The 25820-nt window shown below is 38.3% G+C and overlaps 1 protein-coding gene across 1 annotated transcript in view; it reads right to left on the bottom strand.

The window, feature by feature from the left end:
- The window catches only part of cntn3b (contactin 3b), a 137941-nt gene that overhangs the window by 63628 nt on the left and 48493 nt on the right, over positions 1-25820 (bottom strand). Inside the window, exons 11-16 of the mRNA XM_037679144.1 lie at positions 21319-21446; positions 8052-8227; positions 6639-6641; positions 2876-2993; positions 1297-1455; positions 1029-1178 (exon numbers count right to left, since the gene is read on the bottom strand). Coding sequence (XP_037535072.1) covers positions 1029-1178; positions 1297-1455; positions 2876-2993; positions 6639-6641; positions 8052-8227; positions 21319-21446 — 734 coding nt within the window. The remainder of the gene's footprint in view (positions 1-1028; positions 1179-1296; positions 1456-2875; positions 2994-6638; positions 6642-8051; positions 8228-21318; positions 21447-25820) is intronic.

The following is a 25820-nucleotide window of genomic DNA, read 5'->3' on the forward strand; positions in this document are numbered from 1 at the left end:
GTAAGCCATGATCATCAAAATGACAAGAAATAAAGGCTTGAAATATTTCACTCTGTAAATTTGGATCTAATATGAGTTTCACTTTCTGAAGTGACTTGACAAAAACTATTGAACTTTTTAACCATATTCAATTTTTTGAGATGCACCTGTATTTCACTTAATTATGTCATACACTGATTCACATAACTTTGGTCTGCTTTCCACAGCTCATTTTTCAATTTGTTTACTTCCTTCCTCTTCACATGCATTAAAAACATGTAGTTTACATTTTCTATGCGTAATATATAGACAGCCATATTTATTGTAATAATTGGTAAATACAACCATTAATTTAGTTTGAAGCCCACAAGATTGACAATAACTTGTTTCAAGAGCAGTTCATGTTTTCACATTTCAATCACTTTTATAAATTTATTTTCTTTTTTCCAAAACTTTGAAAGTCCAAGTCCTGCTTTCGATTTTTAGCTTTAATACTTTGCTTGTTTTACCTAATTTTAGAAAGAATTAGCTAAAACTGCTCAACCAATACCAGGACCAACAAATCTGACTTCTTGTTGTGTTCACTGTGTAAAATTAACCAAAATTAACAAAATTTTAATGTTAAAAAAAACACATGCACGCACCAAGAAACAAAACAACAATAAAATCTAAAGTTTATGTACCATTTATGTGACATAATTAATGTATAAACTGCAGTAGAATTGAGAACAAAGAATAAAATATCTTACTATAAGCCCTGTTTACTCAGTTTGTGTCAACTACTGTAACATTTTCAATAAATGGTGAAGGGACAGTTATTGTCACTTCCTCCTCTCTGTTGTGCTGGTGCAGTGCATGATAACTTCCTGTTTACCAACACAGCTTGTGGTTGTACATTTGTTAATACAAATTAAGCACATTTTGTTTAGAATAAAAAAAAACAGACAAAAAGCATATTTGGCCATTCTAATAGAAATACCAAGAATGAACAATGTCAATTCCTTTAATGTGTAATAAATTTGCTTTTTTTTTAAATTATTTTTACATACTAGCATCCTCTGTTCTGGTCTTGGCTGAGGCTGGGCTTGGCTCTCCAAGGCCTACGGCATTACGGGCTACCACCCTGAACTCGTACTCCACCCAGGCATTTAGACCCACCACCGTGGCAGTCAGCATGTTACCACCGACCACCTCTGGCACTGCAAAATGGAAATTAGAATTTAATACATTTATGGTGTCACACACAAACATGAGTAAAAAAGTGAAAACTGTATGAAATACTCATGTTATAGTAAAAATATTGCAGTTTTGGGATACCTGTGTCAATAGCCTGCCATCCCACCGTGAACGGCGTCCGAGCCTGAACAATGTAACCAGTAATGGGACTGCCGTTGTCCCTTCCAGGAGTCCAGGACAGCTGTGCTGTACTGTCTGTAATTTCCTCCACTGCTACTTTGTCTGGAGGGCCTGGAGGACCTGAATAAATAAGACAAAAATAGAGGATGAACTAGAGGTGATTTCCTGTTTCAAAAACTTCTCTTCAAACTAACAAAATTTTCTGCACTGCGTTACACAGTTGAATCCAAAGTATGTGTTAACTTTGTGTGTGTGCTTGTGGGGGGGTGGACAAGTTGATGTGTCAGCAAGAGGTCACAGAAAGTGGAAAGATAAATCAAGGTTCAAGGTGATGTTAATGGCATTCACATCTCATGTGGTACATGAGGTGGAATTAAATTTTGTACTCAAAGTCCCAATTACACCCAAAAATATCAATATTATAAAACATTTGAGTAAATTAGAAGTAACACTTTACAATAAGGTGTACAAAATTTGATTAACTACTAGGGAATGCCTCAGGAATGAATCAGGAACAAATCAGGAGCTAATGGGTAGTTAACCAGTACTTATTGGGGAACACACGGTCAAGCCGTATTAGGGGACTACTGGTTTGTTACCTTGTAAATGAAGAGGAACTAATCAAGAACTAATGGGTAGTTACTAAGGAAACCAAAGAGGAACAAATCAGGAGCTAATGGGTAGTTAACCAGTACTTACTAGGGAACACACAGCCAAGCCTTATTAGGGTTTGGTTTGTTACCACAGAAACAGAGGAGAAATTCTCCACGTGGGTTCTGAATAAACCCTGCACCAGTGAGGTCACAGCTCGTAATTGTCAAAAACTTGTTTCCTAGTGATTACTGATTTTATTGGATTCTTACCACTGATTCACAATTTCATAATATTATACTGCTGTCATCTTAACTATGTCTGACTATCACTTACTAAGTACCAAAGTGTAATCATTGCCTGGCTATTAGCCAGTAGTCCCCTGATAAGACTTGGCTGTGTGTTTCCCAGTAAGTACTGGATAACTACCCATTAGCTCCTGATTCGTTCCTGAGGTTATCCATAGTAGTTCATCACAATTTGTGTACAATATTGTAAAGTGTTACCATCAGCTAACTACTGTTGTTTTCAGTGGTAAGCATGTTTCTCTAAGAGCCTGGTCCAGCTTCATTTTAGGGAGGACTTGACAACCTATGTATTCATCAGAAATAATACTGCACACTGTGCTAGATAAATCAAACACACATAAAATAAATGTACTACAGCACAACTAAACACGTACTTGCACACGCCTCTGTGTCCTTTTTTACATTTCAGCAGTACGTGCTGTATTTATATGATATTAATTGAAGCTGACATAACATGGACTCAGGCAACATTCTTTTTTTTTTTGCTTTTCTACACTGTATTTCTATAAGAAGCCTTAGGGATCTTTCACACTTATCTATCAAATGTCTTTCACTTTCACCCCTTCTACCTACAGAAGTGGATATACAAGGTTATTCATAAAATGATGTGCAAAAACAAGCTGCTAAAATCAGCCAGTTACCTTTGACAACCAGAATTGCAGAGGTGGACAGGCTCTCCACATCTGTGTCGATAACGCAGACATACTTCCCACCATGGTTGAGCTGAATGTTACGAATCATCAGATCCCCTGCTATACTCTGGAGGAAATTGAAAGATAAGGCTAAGTGAGATTTGTGGTGTTATTTCAGCAGCAAGCTTTTGGCACATGGGTGTTTTAACATTTAAAATGCTTTCTGAGTCCTCGGGCTGCAGACTTTTGCATGCCTAAAAAACAACAAGATGACAGATGCACTCTGTCCAAATAAAGCTATTGGCTGCCCTTCAGGCAAAATCCCAAACAACAAGCCTCCAAATACACTGCAAACAGCTACCAGTTAAACACACTGGACACGCAAAACAAACATGTTCCAGCTAATTGGCAAGGCAAGTCTTATTATTGTTTAATTACATAAACTCAAGCATGGTATGGGTGTAAAAGCCAGTGTACACAGTAAACAAGAGCTATATGCATACGGTAACCATGGGAAAACATGTTGACAATAAATGCAGTTAATTATATTAGTTAATTAATTTATTTTTTTGTTCGTAAATATTACAGAAATGCCATAATCTACTGAAAAAATACAGACAAAAATAGCTTTTAATGAATGATCTTTTAAACCATAAGCCTCAAATGAGGCAGCTCAGTTTAAGAACTAAACTGTAAGTAAATGTTTTTTTTTTCTTGAAGTATTATCAGCTTCGCATGCTATAGTTGTGATCTCTGGTCAGTGGTCCATATGTAACTTATTTTCATACACTGGCAAAAATCTGATTCATTAAAAATACATGAGCAGCATAAAACAGTAACACAATTCAGTTGAGCCCTTAATGATGATTCAGTGAGATGTATGTTGTGTTTCATTTGAACATATTGAAATTCAGTGTAATATAGGTAAGCATAGAATAATATTCAATCAATTACGCAGGCTTACTTTTTATTGCCTATCAACAAAATGACCACTCGCAAACAGGGATGTTTAAAAATTACATATACTTTCAAAAAACCTGACTTTAACAAAAAAAAAAAAAAAAAAATTATCTTAATAGAAAATGTAAATGCCAGCTGCAGACATGTTTATCATTATTTTAGTTTATCTGCAATAAACAGCAAAATGCATTTTCTGTACTAACGATTATTGAAAAGAAAAAATGGAAGTTTAGTTGATTCACATGGTCAGGGTGAAGCACATTTTCAGTGTCTGTTCCTGTTTTAACCAGCACTGCTGCAGTTCGACTCTTAAACAGTAGGCATCAGACAGACAGCACCAAAATAAAATGTATCCACTAAATCAAATGCATACAGGAGATACAATCTTTATGAAGAACATCAGGGGAATTCAGATAAAGGTTTATTTATGTTTATCAGTAACTAATGTTAAATTAATGTTGCACCATGTGTGTGAGTGCGGAGTTGTTTTTTTCTCTCAGAGAGGAGCCTGCAGACTCCTGATGCCTCCCAGTCTGTGAGCCGAGGTCGTCGTGACCTGCCTCTGTCTGCAGGAGCAGACAAACATCATAAAAATCACTTCTTCCATACTGTCCGGTGCAGATCATGACCGGGCTTCAATGAAACATCTGCGTCAGCTTGTTGTGAACTCTGCCCTTGCAAGTAAAACTGGTAAAAAAAAAAATTCTCCAGTCGTCGAGTGTGGCTTATTTGACTAAGTAGATAATGTAAGGATATTTTTATCCAACAGAACATACCTACACTTTTTCAGCTTTTTTTTTAAATTATTTTTTAAAGTAGATGCCTGTAAAATTAAATCTGCTTGCAGATTTTCATCTAATAGTTGAATATATCAAATAGGCACAAAAAGGAAACAAACCAAACCAAGGTTCGATCCTTAAATTGAATTGGTACACCTCTAATCCAGTTGCTTTGCGCATGTGATTTCTTAAGAAACAGTTAATCTTTAGATTCGTACTGCATCCATTTGCAACCGATATGGCTCAATAGAGCCAGTAGTCAATGTTCAGACAGAAGATGACACCACAGATACAGTGGGAGGAAATTATATTTCTATGTTTTTCAGACAGCTGACTCCAATGGCAAGAAGAAGAAAAAAAACCTGCTATATCAGTTTCAGGACGCCAAAGATAACATTTCTCATGCCAGCACTACAATGTAGCGTCAACCATCAAAGCTTCTGTCAGTAAGAAAAGCATAAATAAATCTCACAGTGCATCAAAAATCACAACTCCAAACATCCATAACATTACAATATGCATTTAAACAAACACTGTGCAGTTTATATGCCTTCATGTTCGCATTATTATGACACAAAGTGCAAGTGAAATCATTTTAGACCAGGCTGCACAGTGTCACAAGCATCACATACACTGAACTGGTTAAAATATTGTGCATACAGAATCTGAACAGCAGGATGGGTCTTCTGATGGGTTTCAACAGAATGAGAAAGTAAATATCTCTGCAGCCTTACTTGTTTCAATGGCGTCTGTACTTCAAGGTAAAATAAAAGATAATGTTATTTCTATCCTTGTTTTACTTGAATTTATCCAGACTTGTCCACTGTGTTCCTATTTCGATTACTGATAGCATTCACTCTCTGAAAGCCACCTCTTGAAGTGGGCTGTCACAAAGCATGTCAGTCTGTAGAAAGGAGTATGCTGCGTTGGAAACCAGTCACCCAGAGGCAAGCCAGGTAAGACTCACTGCAGTCACAGCAGATTTAATCTCTTCTAGTGGCTAGTCATCATAGCTCCACTCTTCCACAACAGGGAAAAACTGCCTGTGGATCCCTATTTCTCTAAAACACACCTGACAAAGGAGAGCAGAGCCAAATAGATTTTGTATGCAGCTATGAGGGGGAAAAAAATACTGTCTCGACCCCTCCTCTCCCCCTTTCCCCTTTCTTTCATCTCCTTTTCTTATACTTGACAGTTTTTTATGCGCCACGTCTGGTTTGCTTTCCAATGTCAGCCGCCACCTGGACGACCTGAGAGCTTGCGGTGAGTTGCAAGGCCTCCTGTCTTGGCAGGAAGGAAGCATTGAGGCAGGCTTGCTTTAATTATGTTAATTAATTCATCAGAAGCTTTTGAGCAGAGCTCTGGTAATCTCTTTGGACAGAGGGAACATATTCTGTGAAAACTATATCTCATTAAATGCCATTGCACTGTTCAATGTCACCACTAATTGCCATTTGCATTAATGAAGATATGAGTTTGGCATGTCCGCAACACTGTGTGTTTTCCAATGGGATATCAACCTTCAACACATGACTGGCACTAATCAGGCTGCAAAAGTTGAAAGATATGGCACTGCATAAAGGAAAGAGTGAGTAATTATTTTATACTGACAAGCTCTGAACAATTAACTTTGCCCTTCATCAAATGGAACAAACATTTAACAAAGAGTCATTATTTCAAGGTATAAAGATTTCAAATGAACATTTACTGGTGTCAGATGTGCCCTTGGCGAAAGCAAACCCACTCATTACTCAGGGCTCAGGATTCAAATATAGGTATGCAAATTCAATTATGGAAGAGGAATACAATAGAAATTTCTCCCTTGACTATGAAAATTTGATCCTAAAGATATTAAATTTATCATAACTTCATTAAAAAGGTTTCTTTGTAAAAATAACAATAAAAGATTTAACCAGTTTTTTTCCACAGGTTTAGAAGACAGAAACACACAGTTGATATAAACGGTAAAAGTCCAGATTATACAACTATGTCTTTTAATAGAATTAATGTGAATGAAATAATTACAAGATCACCTGCTGGTTTGTAAGTTTGCCAGATGACAAAGAAATGTATGGTCTTTCATTTTATTGTGAGTTTGTTTTAATGAAGACAGACAGAATATCTCCTAAATGTTCAGAAAAACAAATCTATTACTTGAATGTTACAAATAAATTGCATGTGGACTCGATTCACAAAACTTGGATTCACGTCTGACTCAGGTCTCTATTTTGATATCTTACAGGGGTGCCCAATACGCCGATGTCGATTTACTGGTCAATCGCAAAGGTAGTTTGGGTAGATCACATGTCAATAAAAAAATAGACGTCAGCCTGTCATCCATCCTCAGTATGAAATTTGACACTTGACTGACAGACAGGGCAGCCAGTCTGAGGCCCCGTTTACACGACGTGAAACGTTTGGCCGTTCATTTACAGACAACAGCCTCGTTCTCTCTGAAACTGAAGGTTTCTCAATCCAGGTCTCAAAGTGGAGATTTTTTGGGGAACCCTCACGAAGCTGTGAAATGCTCGCAAAGTGTGAAGTGGCACATGCGCACTACAGGCAGCAGCAGTCCAAAGTTTTTCTGCTCTAACAACAGTTATAATAAATGGTAGAGAGCAGAGTGTTTTTGTGCTGCTCACCCTTTTTCAGCTTGTAGGAGCAAAATGAATCAAATCCAGGCTATAAAGAGATGTTAGTGGATTCACCAGTTTGGACGTAACTGTGATCATGCAGACGCTGCATGCACAATGACTGCAGCTGAGCCCAGCATCAGGGTTGCCAAATAAATTTAAAATGTCTTATTTAGCTCCTGTTTTTCTGTGCACATGTTCAACAAACACACCACACAGCTCATCTTAGAATATCTTTGCTCAGCAAATAATATGACAGTTTAGGTCAAAATACTATCATTTTAAAGCCACACTATGTTCATAATTTCTTAACCCAACTGAAATGGAAACTACAGCTTTTTTGTGTAAACCCACTCTTTTTTGTTTTGTTTGTTTGTTTTGTTTATTACTCCCAATAAACATTGAAAACACACTAATGTTTCCAGAGGTTGTTCTGTGTAAACAAGGCCACTTTCACTTGGTCATTTTAAAAGTAGCACCATGCTGAAAAAGTGTTGGCACCCCTGCCTTATGAAACTTGATAGAAGCAGTTTGCTGATGTTCCTCATCGCTGGGGATTTAAATAGTGAATGTTTATTGTTTTCGAGATGAGTGTTATTCTGGACTGAAACTAAACAGGGGATGCAAGTAAACCTTTACGTTTTTGGTGCAAGGTATTCATATTCTGACTTAAATCTTTGTGCCTGGGTATAATGGTGTGAAAGAGGCCCTTATCAGAGCACTAGAGTATGCTCTTGTATACAATACAGCATGGCTCAATTAATCCTTGAACATCCAGAAAATATCCAAGTTAAAAGCTTTAAGATGACTTACCCCGCCTACTCTTTCAAAATGATCACTGTCTCGCTGGAAGTCGATGAGCTGGCCATTGAACACCCACGAAAAAGAGATGTCCAGAGCTGGATCGTAGGCAATCTGGCAGGGTAGCACAATACTCTCGCCAACAATAATCTCCATGTTAGTGGGCCTCATGGTGATTCTGGTGGGTTCTGGCCAGACAACAGATGACAGAGCACGCATGTTAATTCCTGCCATTGACACCTCTAACACCTCTTTGACCAGCGAAGCTGCAATCTCACCACACTTTACAGCTAAATCAACCCATCACTATTACAGTCCCATGAATGTGGACCTAAGCAAGTATTACGATTCCAAACACGTCCAACTGCAACATTTTTCATGTCTCAAATTTGCACTTTCTCAGTTTGGAAGAGAATGTCTGAAGCAGAAAAGCAGAGATCAGAGCTCTTTCCCAGTCGTGACTGTAATGGCCTCAGAGTACGTTGACAAAAGGTCACAATAATTAAATTCTGTAACATTATTTGGTTCAGCCGTCAGTGTATGAGAAGAATAGAAGCTAATGAGAGTAAGTTTGATGATTATACACACAATCACAATAAACCAGGGAGCTACATATATGTGTTGTAAAAGCCCTTGAATGGTGACCTCTAACTACATCAAGGGTAGCGTTTGTTGCTGTTTAACTACTGTTTTATATAACGTAATATATCAGTTATGTGAGCTTTATTTGACATTGCATTGGTTGTAGCCATTTATACCCATTGTGACTTGGGGAAAAATCAAGATAATCTCAGCCCATGGACTGTCAAGACACAAACCTTCATATAGCAAGAACTGCTAAGAAAAACAATTATTTGCCAATAAGCAGCTGTTTATTACAAACTTCACTAGCTTTACATATAGAGCAACATTTGGTTCTACAGAGGTTGCTGGATGGTGTCTCTTTATAAACTTTCCTCCTACAGAAAGCATGGATAATAAGGCCATTACAGAGAAAACTCAATACAAAGGCTCTACAAAAGTACATGCTTATGCAGTGTGTACTGTACGTTTAAAAGTACAAATAAAAGCCTATGTAAAACTAGCCCAACATTTTGAAAACACAGTGTTTTTCAAAATGTAAAACATTTTTATTATGTTCTGAAATACAAAGCCATTGAGCTGGAAGAAAGTGTTCAGTTTTTTTACATGATTGTTTGCTAACCTTGTCTGCTCCAAGTTTACTTGTTGGAGAGTGTTCTGCACAAATGTGTTCATGTCAGCACTTTTAGAGGTGGCATTCATTTATTTTTTGTGAACTTTAAACTTAACAAAATTGTTCTGACAGATGGGCAAACTTCATGCACTTTATGCAGAACAGAGTCAATATTTTCCCTCAAGGACAGGATATTTGTGTCTGCAGTGTGCATAATACTTCATCAGGCTCTTTTACACACATCTGTGCTTTCTTATTTTTGTGAGGACCTGTTAGCGGTAAAATGTCCACCTCTCATCTTCATTTTAAAGTTAACACAAATTAAAGGAAGATTCCTGAACCTTCAAAGCTGAGAACGTATGCTAATGCCTGTACATCAGATCTGGCACTCTGCAGACGTCCAGCAACAGTGTAAGTCCAGTGAAGGTTTTAGCAGATGACAAGGTGCTTCAACTAAATCTGAATTTGGATCAAATAAACCATCAAGCTTATAGTGAATGGATTTAACTGTATTTTAAAATATATATTTTAATGAACCGCTTTTCTGTCAGAATGTTTTACTTTTTTGTTTATTTGTTTCGTTGTTGGTGGCATCAGTTGGTAGAGCTGCTGCCTCTCAGTGAGCTGGTTGCTGGTTCAAATCCCGGCCAGGGGCCTCTCTAGGTCGAGTTTGCATGTTCTCTCCGTGCATGCGTGGGTTTTCTCCGGGTACTCTGGTTTCCTCTCACAGATCAAAAACATGCATGTTAGACTGATTGGTAACTCTAAATTGTCCCTAGGTGAGAGAGTGAATGGTTGTCTGTCTCTATGTGTCTCTGTGATGGACTGGAGACTTGTCCACGGTGTCCCGTCTCTCACACAGTGACTGTTGGATATGGGAAGCAGTGACCCTCGCTACCCACAAATAAAGAAGCGGTTAAAGATAATGGATGGATGATTTGTTCTTTCTGACACACAAAATAATTTCTGAATAAGAGCATCTTCATTGTAAATTTGGCTAAAGAAAATTTGACAAACAGAGAATAGGAAACAAGCTGACAGAGATCAAACTGGACTGTTCGCTGCTGACACTGGTTTTATGCTAATAGCCCATCACCATAACTATTGTCAATTGCAGTTTTAAGTTGATAAATAAATAAAAACTACTGTAGTTCATTGTAAAAGTGTAAATTTGGTTCAGAATTTTAAAGTAGGGCAAGCTAAACATAATTAATTCAGTTCTAATCTGTGTGAAAAGAACTTTGAAGCATTTCCTGTGAAAGGTAAACTTGCTCAACACTGCTGTAGGATCTTTATGTTCTACAGTCCTTCTTCCCTGTGAAACTGAAACATTGTTCCAAAGCAGTAGCGGGCCATGCTCTTTGCATCTAGGCCTTAAGTGGTGTCCTGCCTGATTGTATCCACCTCTTAATGCCATCATGATGCCACAGCTAAAGAAACCATCAATAAAACACAGAAATGCAGAATAATATGATGCTGCATCACAGACAGGCATATCATGTAGTGAGAATGAATGCCATTACTAAAGCAAGAACCACACTTAACACAATTCAACACGTTTCCTCCAGCTGCAGCCACAGCTGCACCACTTACATATACATGAAAAGCACCAATACAGATGTAATAAACTGACAAAAATATAAAACATTTTGAAAAAAATGCATTTTACTCGGCAAAAATTTTGATTATCTGTATATAAACTACATCCTCATTTCTTTCCTCAAAAAGAGTTCAAATCCTCTGACCTACAGGTCATCGTGGTGTTTCATTTCAATGAAGCTAACGCTGACAGTCGAGTCTGCTCTGTCGTGTTTCTGGCACAAGTTTTAATTCACTTAAAGGCTGAGAGTGTCCGCTCGACATTTAGCTTGTGCAGGTCGCTACAGGTGCACTTTCCTAGCACCAACCAGTACATTCTCTGACCGTCCAGTCAAACGGCGTGAAAATGGTGACGTTGCTAGAAGTCCCCCTGTCACCAACTCAACATCTAATTGGTCAAAGCAACAGTTTCACTATTTGTTTAACAGCTGTTGATTCTGAAAGCCCCAAGGCAGCTTTCTTTGACCCTAGCAACACATGATTGTTGAAATATGATTGGATAAAAGCTCTACATTAACATAAACTACAGGAAGCTGCACATCCAGGATAAACAACTAAGAAATGAAAAGAACAGACATTTCAGAATAATAACATTTAATAGAAAATATATACTAAAATGTAAGTGTAAATGCAATGTAAACCGCGATCCGACTTTGGAATAAGTGGAAGATAATGGCTGGATGGTAAGTTAGTGATTCTGATTGTGCTTATGCCAGCAGAGAATGCTTTGCTGGCCCTGATGGTCCACCACTGTTACAAAGATTGCTTAACACAACAAGAAACTTCTTTTTAACTCTCAAGTTGTGAAAGCATCTACCTGTCATGACCCCAAACAAATGCACAGAACTGGGCGATTATTGTATATTGCTCTGAACATCATTCTGTCCAAACAGGAAAATGTTTGTATCACCAGTATCACCAGTATCATGGTGTGCTGAAATGTGTAAAAAAAGCCTGAAGGAAACCAGAAGACAATCTACAGCCTATTCACCTCACAGTTTCTGTATGTGACGTGATGTAAAGCATCAAGTTTTATACCGGTGGACTTAAAAGCAGTTTCTTCCCTCATGCTTTAGAAAACTCAGTTTAGTATAAAAATTGGAATTGTTTACATTTATGATATTAAACTTGACAAAATGCCCGTGCTTAGTAAAATGAAATAAACTGGAAATGGAAGTATGAAGAGCTATATTGGCTTTATTCACCTTGAACTAATGTGTGCAACTTTACAGATCACAGCCAACCCAACGTATCAGCCAAGAATTAACGTCCTACACCCACCATTTTTCATATTATATCCACCAAAACATGATAGAGACATAATAAAAATACCTATGTTCTGAAGTGAACTTTGAAAAGTTATAGAACCTGTTTTTAATATATGTTTTGTGATGATTTCAAGTTATTTCAGTGATGGCTTTGGAAATAGCCCCTTCACTTCCATTATGGGGCGTGATGTCACGTCGTGGAGCCCATCATGGAAAATAGCAGATCACTATTGCTCACGGAAGGAGGGAGCTTCAAAGACAGACAACCTCATGGAGAAAACACCAGCATCAGTTTTTACCCCTGCCCCCACCAAACAAACAAACAGCCTCCTTTCTGACCCTTTCTGAGGCCCAACATTATTTGTCAAGTACCTAAAAATCTACAGGAAGAAGAAAAAAATGCAGAAGTTTAAGGAAGTTCAGTGGTGACACACAACAAGAGCAAGAGTGAGTTATGAGAGATGAGAAATTTGTGACGTTTAGCTATCTGGATTTTAAAGTACGGGTGTAGTTTAGTGTGTTTAGTTCAGTCAGTTTTAGTTTGCCTGAGTCAAAACACTGAAGTGATTTTTGAACATGAGGCTGCAACATCTGTTTGAGGAGGGGGATGTAGCCGTGGACCCAGAGATGGACGGAGCTTCAGAGTCAGAACTTCTCAGACAGAATAGGGAAGCTGAAAGGCAGATATGACAGAGAAAAAAAGTCTGAGTCTGAGACAGACTTTCATGATGAAGTGGGCGATCCATGATTTGTTTCAGAAGAGGAAAGAGAGGAAGAGTACACCAAGCGCCACACTCCTGCCTGTGGCTGATCTCTGGTGTGACATCATCAGCCTTTGGTAATCATCGCCGTGTGCGCAGGTGCTTCCCTGACTGGATTGCTTGTCTAAGATTTATTTTTAACACGTGTTGCCTGTATACATACATACACACACAACATTAAGAGATCTTGGGCCTATATTCATTCAACCTTTATTTAGACAGGTTAATCCCATTGAGCCTCAGGGACTCATTTACAAGAGGGACCTGATTTTTAACAGAGTGATGACAGCAGTGGACAACAAAGACAATAATAGACAATCATGAAGGATGCATACAAAGTTGAGATTTGTTTTATACATTTTTTGATGGGCTTGTATATGCTGGGTGTTGGACATTAAGGTTTTAAAACTTTGCTTTATCAAATCTGTGGTACTCAATATATTTTTTCATATCAAATAATCTTCTCTTTTTTGGTTGTGGGGAACCAAAGCTTATAGAGCAGATCTTATAATCTAATAGTATAAGCTCCAATCACAAACTCCACTTTGCAAAAACAACCTCACCTGAACTCTACACTCCAATAAACCCAATGACTGGGATGAACGCTTGTCATCATGAGTGTAGTGGTACCTGCAGCGACAGGTTCACTTTCTGAGCTGATTTTTATTGTAGTGTATCCATCAAAAAGCCTGTGATACAAACCTTGACATGTGTCCTCCATGGTAGACCTAACAATTGGGCAAAACAATTTGACACATACTCCAGGCTAAACAATAAGTGCATATACTTCATGCACCTACTGCACCATGGAATGTCAAGTACACCATGAGATTTACAGCTCATATAGCAGCATACAGTAGCTTACAGTGCTGAGCTGGAGCACTGTTTTGATGAAACTTTTATATCAGACTTAGGAATTATAATGTGTTTAATAAAAATGTTACTGTGTGTGGTTAGTAAACTAAAAAGTACGACAAGGTTCATTTTCAGATTAACTGAGTTATTAACAAATATTTTGCTTGAATCAAATTGTAAAAAAAAGCTAAAATGTCCTGATCGTTTTCAGACACTTATTTGTTCAAAATGAAAAGCCTTATGTGTGTGTTTCTCTACAGAGACTGCCTTCTTGAGTTTTTTTTTTTATTTTCTCAATAATATTTGATGTATTTGAAACATTTGTGGGCAGTAACCATTGGGCAATGGTGTGTATCCTTCCCTTGCTTTGTTTTATTGTCATCTACATAAATATAGAGACTCTCTTAGCAGAACATGATTTTAATTATAGGGCAGCACGGTGGCGCAACTGGTAGAGCTGCTGCCTCTCAGCGAGCAGGTCCCTGGTTCAAACCCCGGTCCAGGGGCCTTTCTGGGTGGAATTTGCATGTTTTCTCCGTGCATGCGTGGATTTTCTCCGGGTACTCCGGTTTCCTCCCACAGACCAAAAACATGCATGTTAGGCTGATTGGTAACTCTAAATTGTCTCTAGGTGTGAGTGACAGAGTGAATGGTTGTTTGTCTCGTTTGTCTCTATGCGGCCCTGTGATGGACTGGAGACCCGTCCAGGGTGTACCCCGCCCCTCGCACAGTGATTGCTGGACATGGGCACCGGCGACCCCCGTGACCCAAAATGGAACAAGCAGGTAAAGATAATGGATGGATGGATTTTAATTATAATACTGCTTTTAGTTAGGATCACCACGTAAATAATGTTTTTTTATGTTTACTGCTTTGCTCAGTAACCGACCGCAGCTTACGTTTTTTAAACTCTGTATCACTCCCACTTGAGAATCAGCCAAGAACGGCCCCCAAAATTATATTAGTGTGCCTTCAATATTTAAATCAATTTGTGTCAAACTGAATTATACATTAGCTGCATTGGTGTTGATCAACCAGATAATAAATATTGACAACATGAGACACGTTTGACAACAACAAAAGCTAATATTTGAAACGTTTTATGTAAGTGGTGTCATAAACTGGCAAACCTCCTTTTTCATTCTAAAAAAGGTTGAGTTAGATCCTCTGGACAGATTCTTCTTTGTTGAAATGTTTCATATTTTATCCAAAAGACTTCTAACAAAGAAGAATCTGTCCAGAGGACCTGACTCAACCTTGTTACATTTATCTACCTGGATTATTTTTCATGCATCAGGACTCCTTCATATTTTTTTTTCTTATAAACACAATATCTCACAACAATCTTCTTCTTTTGGCTTTTCCCTCTTCAGGGGTCGCCACAGTGAGTCATCCTCCTCCATCTCACTCTGTCCTCTGCATCCTCTGTCCTCACTACAACTACCTCCATGTCCTCTCTACTGCATCCATATATCTCCTCTTTATCTTTTTCCTGGCAGCTGCATTTCTAACATCCTTCTACCCAAAAATCCACTGTTCCTCCTCTGGACATGTCCAAACCATCTCAGTCTGTTCTCTCTAACTTTATCTCCCAGTTGTTCAACCTGTGCTGTATCTCTGATGATCTCATTCATACTCTTATCCATCCTTATCACTCTCAAGGATAACCTCAACATCTTCATTTCTGCCATTTCCAGTTCCTTCTCCTGTCTTTTCTGTCAATGCCACTGTCTCCAGATCATACAATACAGCTGGTCTCGCAACTATTTGTAAACTTTTCCTTTGACCTTTGCTGACACTCTTTTGTCACAAATCACTCCTGAAACTTTTCTCCATCCACTCCATCCTGCCTGGACTCCAGTCACGGCTCGTATCAATGGGCTAGGAGGGCTAAGCCCTCCCTCCTGGCATTTACAATAAATGGATTGTACTTATGTAGCACCTTTCTATCTTATTTCAAGATACTCAAAGTGCTGTGCACTACAATCTGTGCCCTCATGTACCCATTCATACAGCACTCTACTAGATCTCTACAACGCTAATTGAACAAATCATTCTAAAGAGACTAATCAGAGCTTTAGATCACATTCATACACCGATGGGACACACATCAGAGGCAATGAGGGGTTCAGTGTCTTGCCCAGGGACACTTCGACATGCGACTGCTGGTGGATTCGAACCCCCAACTCTTGCATTGGCGGACGACTGCTCTAACGACTCAACCACAGGCGCCCACAATAAAGATGTTAAAATAAACAACTTAAAAATAACAACTTAAAAATAAATACATTTTAGAAATAATGTCACATTTTGTAAAATTTACAACAAAACTGCCTGGGGAAAATCCCAGGATCGTTCCAAAAGGCTAAATTCTGACAGCTCCGTTCTGTTACTGTTTCTTCAAGGTTCAGAATGATTGACAGATGTCTTGCCACGCCCCCTCAGTTTGCGGCTCATTGGGGCTAATTTTGATCAGCCCAGGGTCAGCCCACAGCCACAGGATTCATCCAGTGAGGTTGGACCTACAATAACGTGACTCAGTGCGAGTGTATGTGGGCGCAGCTTGGTGTAGACTGAGTAGACGCAATGGCGAGCAATATTAGCATAAACAAGGTGGATTATTTAATAAATTACCCCTATTCCTTAATGTCTGTTGAGGAAAAACTCGAGATGAAGAGGTTGGAGCCGGACAGATATGAGGATATTCAAATCCAGCAAAGAGAAAACCGTGCTGTGTAACCTTGCTGACCTTGGCTGGATATTAATTCAGCTTGTTCCAAATAATATCAACCTGTCAGTTCGTTTTTATTTTTCTTATAATTTACTCTGCGTTGTGTTTAATGATGACCAGAAGACGAGCGTTGAACTGAATGCTGTTTAATCTGCATAAAAACGTGCACTGGTAAGAATCATCGCAGCGGCACCTCGTGCCGTCTTCTCATTGAATGGACCTGCTGTACTATACACCTGTAACAAATAACAAGTAACAAATCAGATTGTAGTGTAAAGCGCTTTGAGTGTCTTGAAATGAGATAGAAAGGCGCTATATACGTACAGTCCATTTACCATTTACAAATCCCTGTCTAAACGGAGCTTATACACGCACAAGAGAGTTCTTTAAATTATTTTTCAAAGGTTAGAAATATGATAAATTTGTAAACAACAGTAAAATAAAACTCGCTCGGACATGTCAGCTCAGAAGTGCAGGTGGGTGGGGCACGATGTATATATTAAACAAAAATCAGCTGTTCCGACCGAAACCAAAATAATCTACCACTCACACACTCCTTCATGAAAATTAATACCAAACTATTTAAATATGGCCTTATTTAAAAACGTTGTGTCTTGTGTTTCATTATATCAGTGTGATTGTGTCAAAGAGTGTTGAAACCCTTAATGCAGGGGAATTAAGTTGGACAACTGACAGAGGCTCTACTTGGTCTTTGGTTGTTTGTTTTATGGTTGTCTTTGAAGTGAAAAATGACAATGTCAATTTATAGCAGTTTTTTTTCTTTTTAAATTGAATGCTTCTGTTGTTTTAATTCATTCTGTAGCATATATATATATATACATATACATACACATATATATATATATATACACCCCCCCCCCCCACACACACACACACACGGTGGAAAGTCCATGAGCCACCACTGCTGGACTCTCTTTTTCACCTCTTTTCCACACTCCCCATTTTCCTGGACAGTGGACCCCAAGTACTTGAAGTCCTGCACCTTTATGACCTCTGCTCCTTGTAGCCTCACTGTTCCACCGGCCTCCCTCTCATTCACACACATGTACTCTGTCTTACTATTGCTGACTTTCATTCCTCTTTTTGCAAGTGCATACCTCCACCTCTCCAAGTTCTCTTCCACCTGTTCCCTGTTCTCATCATAGACCACAATGTCATCTGCAAACATCATAGTCCATGGGGATTCCTGCCTGACCTCATCTGTTAGTCGGTCCATCACAAGAGCAAACAAGAAGGGGCTCAGAGCCGATCCTTGATGAAATCCCACCTCCATCTTAAAGCTATCCATCACTCCTACAGCAACACTCACCACTGTCCTGCTGTCCTCATACATGTCCTGTCTCCATTCCACAGGCATTTTCTCACCCTCGAATATACCATTGATTATCCTGATGCATGCTCAATAATCCAGGTAGAAAAATCCAAAAAAGTTCAATCTGGTCCTCTGGACATTCAAAAAAACAAAACAACGCAAAAAAATATAGAAATGTTTTGTCTCTCATCCGAGAGACTTCCTCAGTCTGAGGAGCTATATTCAGCTCAGTCTCTTAAACAGCACCTTCTCAGAGTGGATCAACCAGTTTGCTGCTGACAACCAAAACCAGCTGCTCACATGGTCAAGAAGGACCATCAGCCAGCCTTCCCCATCTTCATTCTTTTCAGAACTTTCCGGACTTCATGCTCACTAATCTCTCCCACTTCCTGGTCCAGAGTTTCTATGACCTCAGTTCTTCTTTTCATTTTTTTTTTCAATCATTCACTCCTCACAATACTCCTTCCATGTTCCTGTCACATTCTGCTCTCTTGTTAGAACATTACCATTCATATCTTTCACAAGCCTAACCTGCTGCACATACTTTCCAGCCTGATCCCTCTGTCTCACCAATATGCACAAGTCCTTCTCACCCTCTTTAGTGTCCAGCCTCCCATACAGCTCTTTATACATCGTCTGCTTTGCCTTAGCTACCTCCATATTTGCTCAAACTCACAATACTATTACTGTCTAAATCCCATCATATATTTCTTAAATATTCTGTTTTTAGAAAAGAACATAATACTCCCAAGTTTTTTTTTAACAGCAAAACTGGATGCGGGAAAAAAAAATCTTATTTTTGTTACTTATTGTAATGGTCAGCGGCCCCCTCTGAGCCTCGAGGACTCATTTACAAGAGAGACCTGATTTCAACAAAGAATGATGATAACAATGGACAACAGCGACAACAATAGACTGTTATAAAAAGGCATACAGATGTTTTTAATAAAAAAAATAATAATAACAAAAAGGATGGATACAAAAAGAAAAGTAACAAAAAACAGCTAGAATAGCTTTACTGAACATTACTTTGCTGAACATTACTATAACATTTTTGACATTTAAATACCAAAACCACCTTATCATGAGCAGAATGAAGTGTTCCCACATGTTAGAACGATCTCTTTTCCTGGCTGCCTCTATAATTACTCAGTTTCAACCAACAGCAAAAAACACACCTACTCTCCAGCACATTGAAACGGCTCTAAAATGTTTCATAGTGTTGAGCTCTCAATTCAAAACTGTCTCAACCTGTCACCTGTCAGAATCGAGACGAGGCGGTGCCAGGGAATCAGCTGTTTGGACCGCGAACCAGTCAAACGATTCATTCCGACAACGAAACAGTTTGTGTTTCGGACGTCACGTGTCACGTGACTTTTTCCGCACCAAAACAAGCTCCAAAGCAGTGGTTCGATGTAATTTTACTGCAGGGTTCGAAGCATGTTTTGAAGCTTTTGTTTCATACTACCATCACTAGCCTGAACCTCAAGCCTTGTGTTTTGGACTATGAACTCACGCCTGCCTCTTGGATTTATCTCTCTGCCTTCCGCTTGTCTGGTTTTGCTCTGCCCTTCTGACCCTGGTACGACAACTTTTTCTGGCCCTTTGACTCTGACTATTTGACTCTTTTATTGTACCCATCCAGGCTGTCACATTGTAAAGTTTGCAGACGATACAGCGGTGGTGGGATGCATCACAAACAATGATGAGTCCAGCTACAGGCAAGAGGTGGAACACCTGGAGAGCTGGTGCAAAGAGAATAACCTTCACATCAATGTGAAGAAGACAAATGAGATGATTGTGGACTTCAGAAGGAACAAACACACCTACATATGAGGATCTGCGGTGGAAGTGGTCTTCAGCTACAAGTACTTGGGTGTACACATGAATGACAACCTCAGCTGGAGCAACAACACCACCAGCCTGATCAAGAAAGACTCTACTTCCTCAGACGACTGAGGCGAGCTGGTCTGGGAAGCTCAGTCCTCACCTCCTTCTACAGGTGTGCAGTGGAGAGCATCCTGTGCTCCAGCATCAACATGTGGCATTGAGGCTGCACAGCTGCAGAAAGAAAAGCTTTGCAGAGAGTGGTGAAGGTTGCACAGAAGTCTGTCAGAGTCAGCCTCCCCACCATCACAGACATCTACACCTCTAGATGCAGGAAGAGGGCCACCTGCATCATGAAAGACCTCACTCACCCAGCACACACACTTTTTTCCCCACTCCCCTCAGGAAGGAGGTTGGGGAGCATTAAGTGTAGAACCACTAGACTGAGGAACAGCTTCTACCCTGAGGCTGTTAGACTCATGAATCTCTAACTAGAATAATCGCTGTGAAAAATCACATCATGTTGCTGCTGATCTGTTTCATGTTGCTGCTGATCTGTTTCAATGTTGATGTGTTCATGCGTGCACATCCGCTCACACAGACTCATGTTCATGTTTGTGCTGATGTTCAATGTTTTATGTTATGAGTGCTTAGTGTATATTTAGTTGATGTTTTTCTTAGTTCATATCTTAGATGTTATTACTGTTTTTCTTATACATTTTATTGTTGGATGTAACTGGGACCCTGTGTACATAATTTCGCTCCACCACATGTACCACATGAGGTGCGAATGACAATAAAGAAACTCTGACTCTGACTTTCTCTGGATTTTGGATTAGCCCTTGCATCTGTTTAAAGAACTCTGACTCCCCATGCTTGGCCCCTGCCTTTCCTTCTGGATCCTCTCCCTGGCTGCAGCTGCAGTTATAAATAAAACTGTTTTCATTTTTTACTCTTGTGTCTTGTCATTCTGAATCCAAAAGCCTGGTTTCGTGTCACTTATAATCTTTTTTTTTTTTTTTTGTCTAGGACCCACTTCCTAGCATGTTTTTTCTCTTACACTGCTTGAACACAACTAGTTGAAATAAAAGAGTCATCAATAAGCTTGATAACAAATTAATGAGGTGATTCAATCATTTGAATGGGGTCTTGTGAACGCAGGCAAATACCTAAAACATGTTGAACACTGTCTCGAGGGAGAAGACATAAAACACTGCCTAAAAACAAATAAATTACAGCCTGTTTAAAAACACAGTTTTCCTCCTAACCTAATTTTTACACATTAACCTATCTCTAGGCCACCATATAATTTCCTACTTGCTGAGATTGGAATGATATTGTGGAGAGTATTTAGTTGCCTGACACTAAATATCTCTTCTCGCATGACTTTTAATTCAATTCGAGCTAAAACCAAACATGAATTTACTTTGAGTGAGCACTTGAAAGCACTTTTCTTTATGCTCAGTTATTGTGAGTCTCTATGATACCATCTTAACAAGAACCATCAAAATCAATGAAATAATATTTTTAAAATATATTTTGTCAATATTTGGCACAAATCTTTAGAGACAAATTTCCATTACTGCTGAAAACAAACAAGATATGTTTTGACAGTTAACAGGTTGGATAATACAAGATAATAAAATGTGGGGGCAGGGCAAGAAGGTACATCACTTTTTTGACTTGTTGATATAAAAGGTCAATGCTTACCAGTGATGAGGAGCCTCCCAGTTGTGCTTGCTGTTCCAAACTGATTCTTAGCAATGCACATGTAGCTACCTGCATCTCGTTTGGTTACGTTGGTAATCATCAAAGTTCCATTAGGAAACAATGTAATCCTGTGAAAGCAACAAAACACATTTATTGTACTGAATGTAGTAGCGCAGGAATCCCAGACTATTTTTACACCACAGACCAGTTTTGTTCAATTCAATTTCAACTCAATTCAGTTTATTTATATAGCACCAAGTCACAACAGAAGTTATGTCAGGGCACTGAACAGAAACATTCACATACATTATAAATGCCAATTAGTAAAGTTACCTATCTAAGGAAGGAAGGAAGCATGCAAGACAATTTATTTTAGGGATGCATGATATTAGATTTTTGGCCAATATCCGATATGTTAAAATTTAATTGGCTGAAAATCGATACCAATACTGATTTTTTTCCCCCCTACACCTACTTACAGAGACTATAGCTTTCTCTGCTATGGAATTAAAATACTACATTATTCTGCATGGTCTTTGTCAGTTTGGCCTGATACCAAATAAAGATGCCAAAAAGGGGATGAAAATGATGCAACACTTCAACTTGGATTATGTTTAATGTCAAATTTATTCATGATATTTACTCTCTCTAACACAATGACAACACTTAAACAGTATGTACTGTATAAACAGCACCTTTTTATATTGGTGAGTTATTTTGATGGAATGCCGATATCCGATATTTAACTTTATTGCCAATATCGGCTGATACCGATACCATGCCAATAATATTGTGCATCCCTAATTATTATATAATATATAGTATTCCCTCGCTACTTTGCGGTTCGGCTTTCCTGGACTCACTCTTTTGCGGTTTTTCAGTGATTGTCAACTTTAATATTACTCACGTGATTGGGACAGTACAGGATAACAAGTTAACAAAAATAAATAAATACTTCAGACAGGGCATCACAATTTTGTAGTTTTCTTTCAATAAGCCTATACTGTGATGCCAGCCAAAAGAACTAAACTACCCAGAACCCAACAGTGCTTCTGGCCACTGCTTTCTGCCAAAATGGAGGGATAGTTTAGCAACGCAAAATCAGAAGTAACGATCGATCTATTAATCTCACAGAACTGTCAGGAAAGTCACAAATAATCCTTAAGCTGCCTGAAGCTCAATTATCCATGCACACATTAACCTGGATGAGGTGGTGGGCTTCGTCACTACAGGGTAGGTCGCCGAACCAGAACCAAGCCCGACTGGAACAGAGCTGCTGTTCTGCAGAGCTGGTGAGTAAAATTTTGCAATACAGTACTGTACATATGTTGTTAAAATTAGTAGTTTTAAGAGTTTAGAACATTGCAAGAGCGTGGGAAGGGTTTATAAAGCCTTTATATATATATATATATATATATATACTAAAATAAATATAGCGTTCCTACTTTATGGTTTTTCACCTATCACGGTGGTGTATGGAATGTAAACCCCATGATAAGCGATAGACTACTGTATTATAATAATTTATGCAAGACAATCTTTCCACATGGTGCGAGAATGAGGGGAGGTCACATGTATAACAAACAATTATATATTATTTAATTTTATATTTTAAATAAAATAAAATGTTTATTTTTTTTGTATTTATATTATTATTAATATATTATTTAATGAAATGCATAGTTTAATATAATATAAACTCCTTAACTATGCAGTTAGCCACCAAATATGATGCTGTTAGTTCAGACATGCTAATAAAGTTGCGGCCTTCAGTGATTGTTTCTGATCTTTATAGTCACCGTCTTTCCTTTCAACACCTCAAGGCTTTTATTAAAGGGTGCTTCGTTTCCATGTGGTGAAGCAATTTTGAAGGTTTCAGTGCTTCATTGGATAGCTGGCCCTTCATCTCGTACAGAGCGTGCTCAGAGCGCATGAATCACTTGTTGTGATGTAATAAATTAACTTTTTGCATTTTCTTTTAAATGCAGCTTTCATTTTGATGGCAGTTGGAGCCTTCTGCAGTCGCATCATTAGACTTTCCCCCTTTTTAAAGAATATCTGCAGCGATGTTTGATTTTTACTAATTATCACTAAAGTTACTGTAGTTGAGACCATGAAAAAGGCTGAAATGATATACTATGCAGACAAACACAAATAGAAAAAAAAAATCAAAATAAAACTTTTTATTCTTTCTATGCGGCCTGGTACTAAATGAGGCTCAGTACTGGTCCCTGGCCCAGTGGTTAGTGACACAATTACACAGAGTTTATTTGGTGAAATTGGCACTTTATGAGCTCTATCAATTTATGCTGATTTTAGAGCATTTACAATTTTAGTTTGTTTCATATTAATCTTTACTATTTTTTTTCTTTATTGTGTTTATAGTCTAATTTATTTAATCTCTTTTCAAAATGAAAAATAAAAAACAAATTAAACAACAATTTGACCCTGATTATACTTCATTGCTCTGAAATAAATCTCGGGGAATAAAACTTTTATGGGTGAGTTAGCCCTTAAACTCTGGGACCCATAACAAAAAAAAAGAACACACTTCACTAACATCTTTGAAGACCTCACTAGCTATGTTTACATGCGCAACATTTTTTGACCGGATTGAAATGTTTTCATATTAAATAATTCAAATGTATTGTTTACATGGGCACAATCTGTTCATGGCAAGCATTTACATGCAGTGGACTTTGTTCTGAACAACAGTACTGACATGTGCAGAGTGATAAACGCGCCTTAAAAAAAACACAGAAGAAGAAGTTCTACTTCTGGTTTACTTCCAGGATGAACGTAAACAAACCTGAGCACCCAAAATGGACCCGCAACAGGTTTTAATGATGGTGGAGACGTTACTGCACTCCCTGACTCAGCTACAGGTAATACACATCATTTTGAGCTCTTTCAAAGTTTCTAGTAGAAATGTTGTGTCGCTCACTAACCAGTTTTGCTTCCCTGACATGCTAATATTACTAGCATTAGCCAGGCGGAAATGGTCGCACATGCGCAGTCAGGTCAGTTTTTCACCATCAGATAAAAACGAACAGATCAAGCGTTTACATGCGCTCCGTTGGGGTTATGAATTGGCGTAAACCACCCGTTTCGTTCTGATCACAAATTATTTCGGATCACGCTGAATACACAAAAAATAACCCGAACAGGATGTTTACATGACGTGTTTTTGTTCCGAACGTCCGTTTTATCCGGTAACTTATGTCCATGTAAACATAGCTACTTGTCCGTGTACGTACACGGACCCTCACTAAGTAAAAAAATGCAATTTAAGTCTTTATGTTTCTGAAGTCCGTAAGAAACCAAAGTCATGCAAACTGAACATAAATGAACATAGTACCATAATTTCTGGACTATAATTTAAACTACTATCTAAACCTCTGTTAAGTTCTTGGGAAAAAGCAATGCAGATATGTTCCTGTTTTTAGTTTTCTACACCGCCTTGCAATCTAACTGTTTTTTTTTTTTTGTTGCTACTTTTCCTTATAATTATCCTTTTCATTACCATTTCAGTTTCACTTGTTAAAAAAATAAAAATTTGTACGCATCCTTTATGATTGTCTATTGTTGTTGTTGTTGTCTATTGTTGTCATCATTCTTTGTTAAAATCAGGTCTCTCTGTAAATGAGTCCCAGAGGCTCAATGGGATTAACATGTATAAATAAAGTTTGAATGAATAAAAAAAAATAAGCCTCTACTTTTTTCACATGCTTTTAACACCTGCAGCTTATACAATGCTGTGGCTAATTTATGGATTTATTTATTTATTTATTTATTGGATGAGGTAAGGAGATTCATGCCACCAAATAATTTAGCCTCATCACATCAGGGCGCTCACATAGCTGCCCAATACATGTCTCTTTTTGGGGGTGGGCCATAACTCAATGAGACTACCTGTTTAAATAATGGTTAAAAAAATCTGAGCAATGAAATTACTGAGAAGGTCACAATAGAACAATAAAACTTGGTTTCATTATATTTTGTATATACAAATGAAACTTGATTTCATTGGTCCACTGGGTCCCTGAAAGATTAGTACCCATTGTCTTCTCACCACCCCATTGTGCCCTCGGGGAGGGGGGCAAATTAAGTATTTGCAAGCACTCAAAATAAGTGTGAATTGTTAATTTAAAATGTCACTCTGAGCTCGGTCTGAGGCTTGGATGACTAGCGGCGAGATATTGATTATCAAAACTCGTCGCATGTGCTCAAGTGTGCGAGTGGATCCTGACAGTGGAGCAGCGTAAAACAATCCTCATCATCAATGAGTTTTGAAAGGCAGCTGTGTGATGACCCGTGGTTTATAGACAAGCGAGGCATATATATGTACAATACATTTTTTAAATTTAGTGAATGCAGGTTATATTCAGGTGCGCTCAATAATCTGGAAAGTACGGTGATACATGAAAAAAGTCATTCTAAAAAAATAAACAATAAAGATACATCAATGATTTAAGGGGTGAAAATGAAATATATATGTATAT

This window comes from Nematolebias whitei, chromosome 7, assembly GCF_014905685.2.
Source record: "Nematolebias whitei isolate Nwh7 chromosome 7, NemWhi1, whole genome shotgun sequence".
Classification (NCBI taxonomy): Eukaryota; Metazoa; Chordata; class Actinopteri; order Cyprinodontiformes; family Rivulidae; genus Nematolebias; species Nematolebias whitei.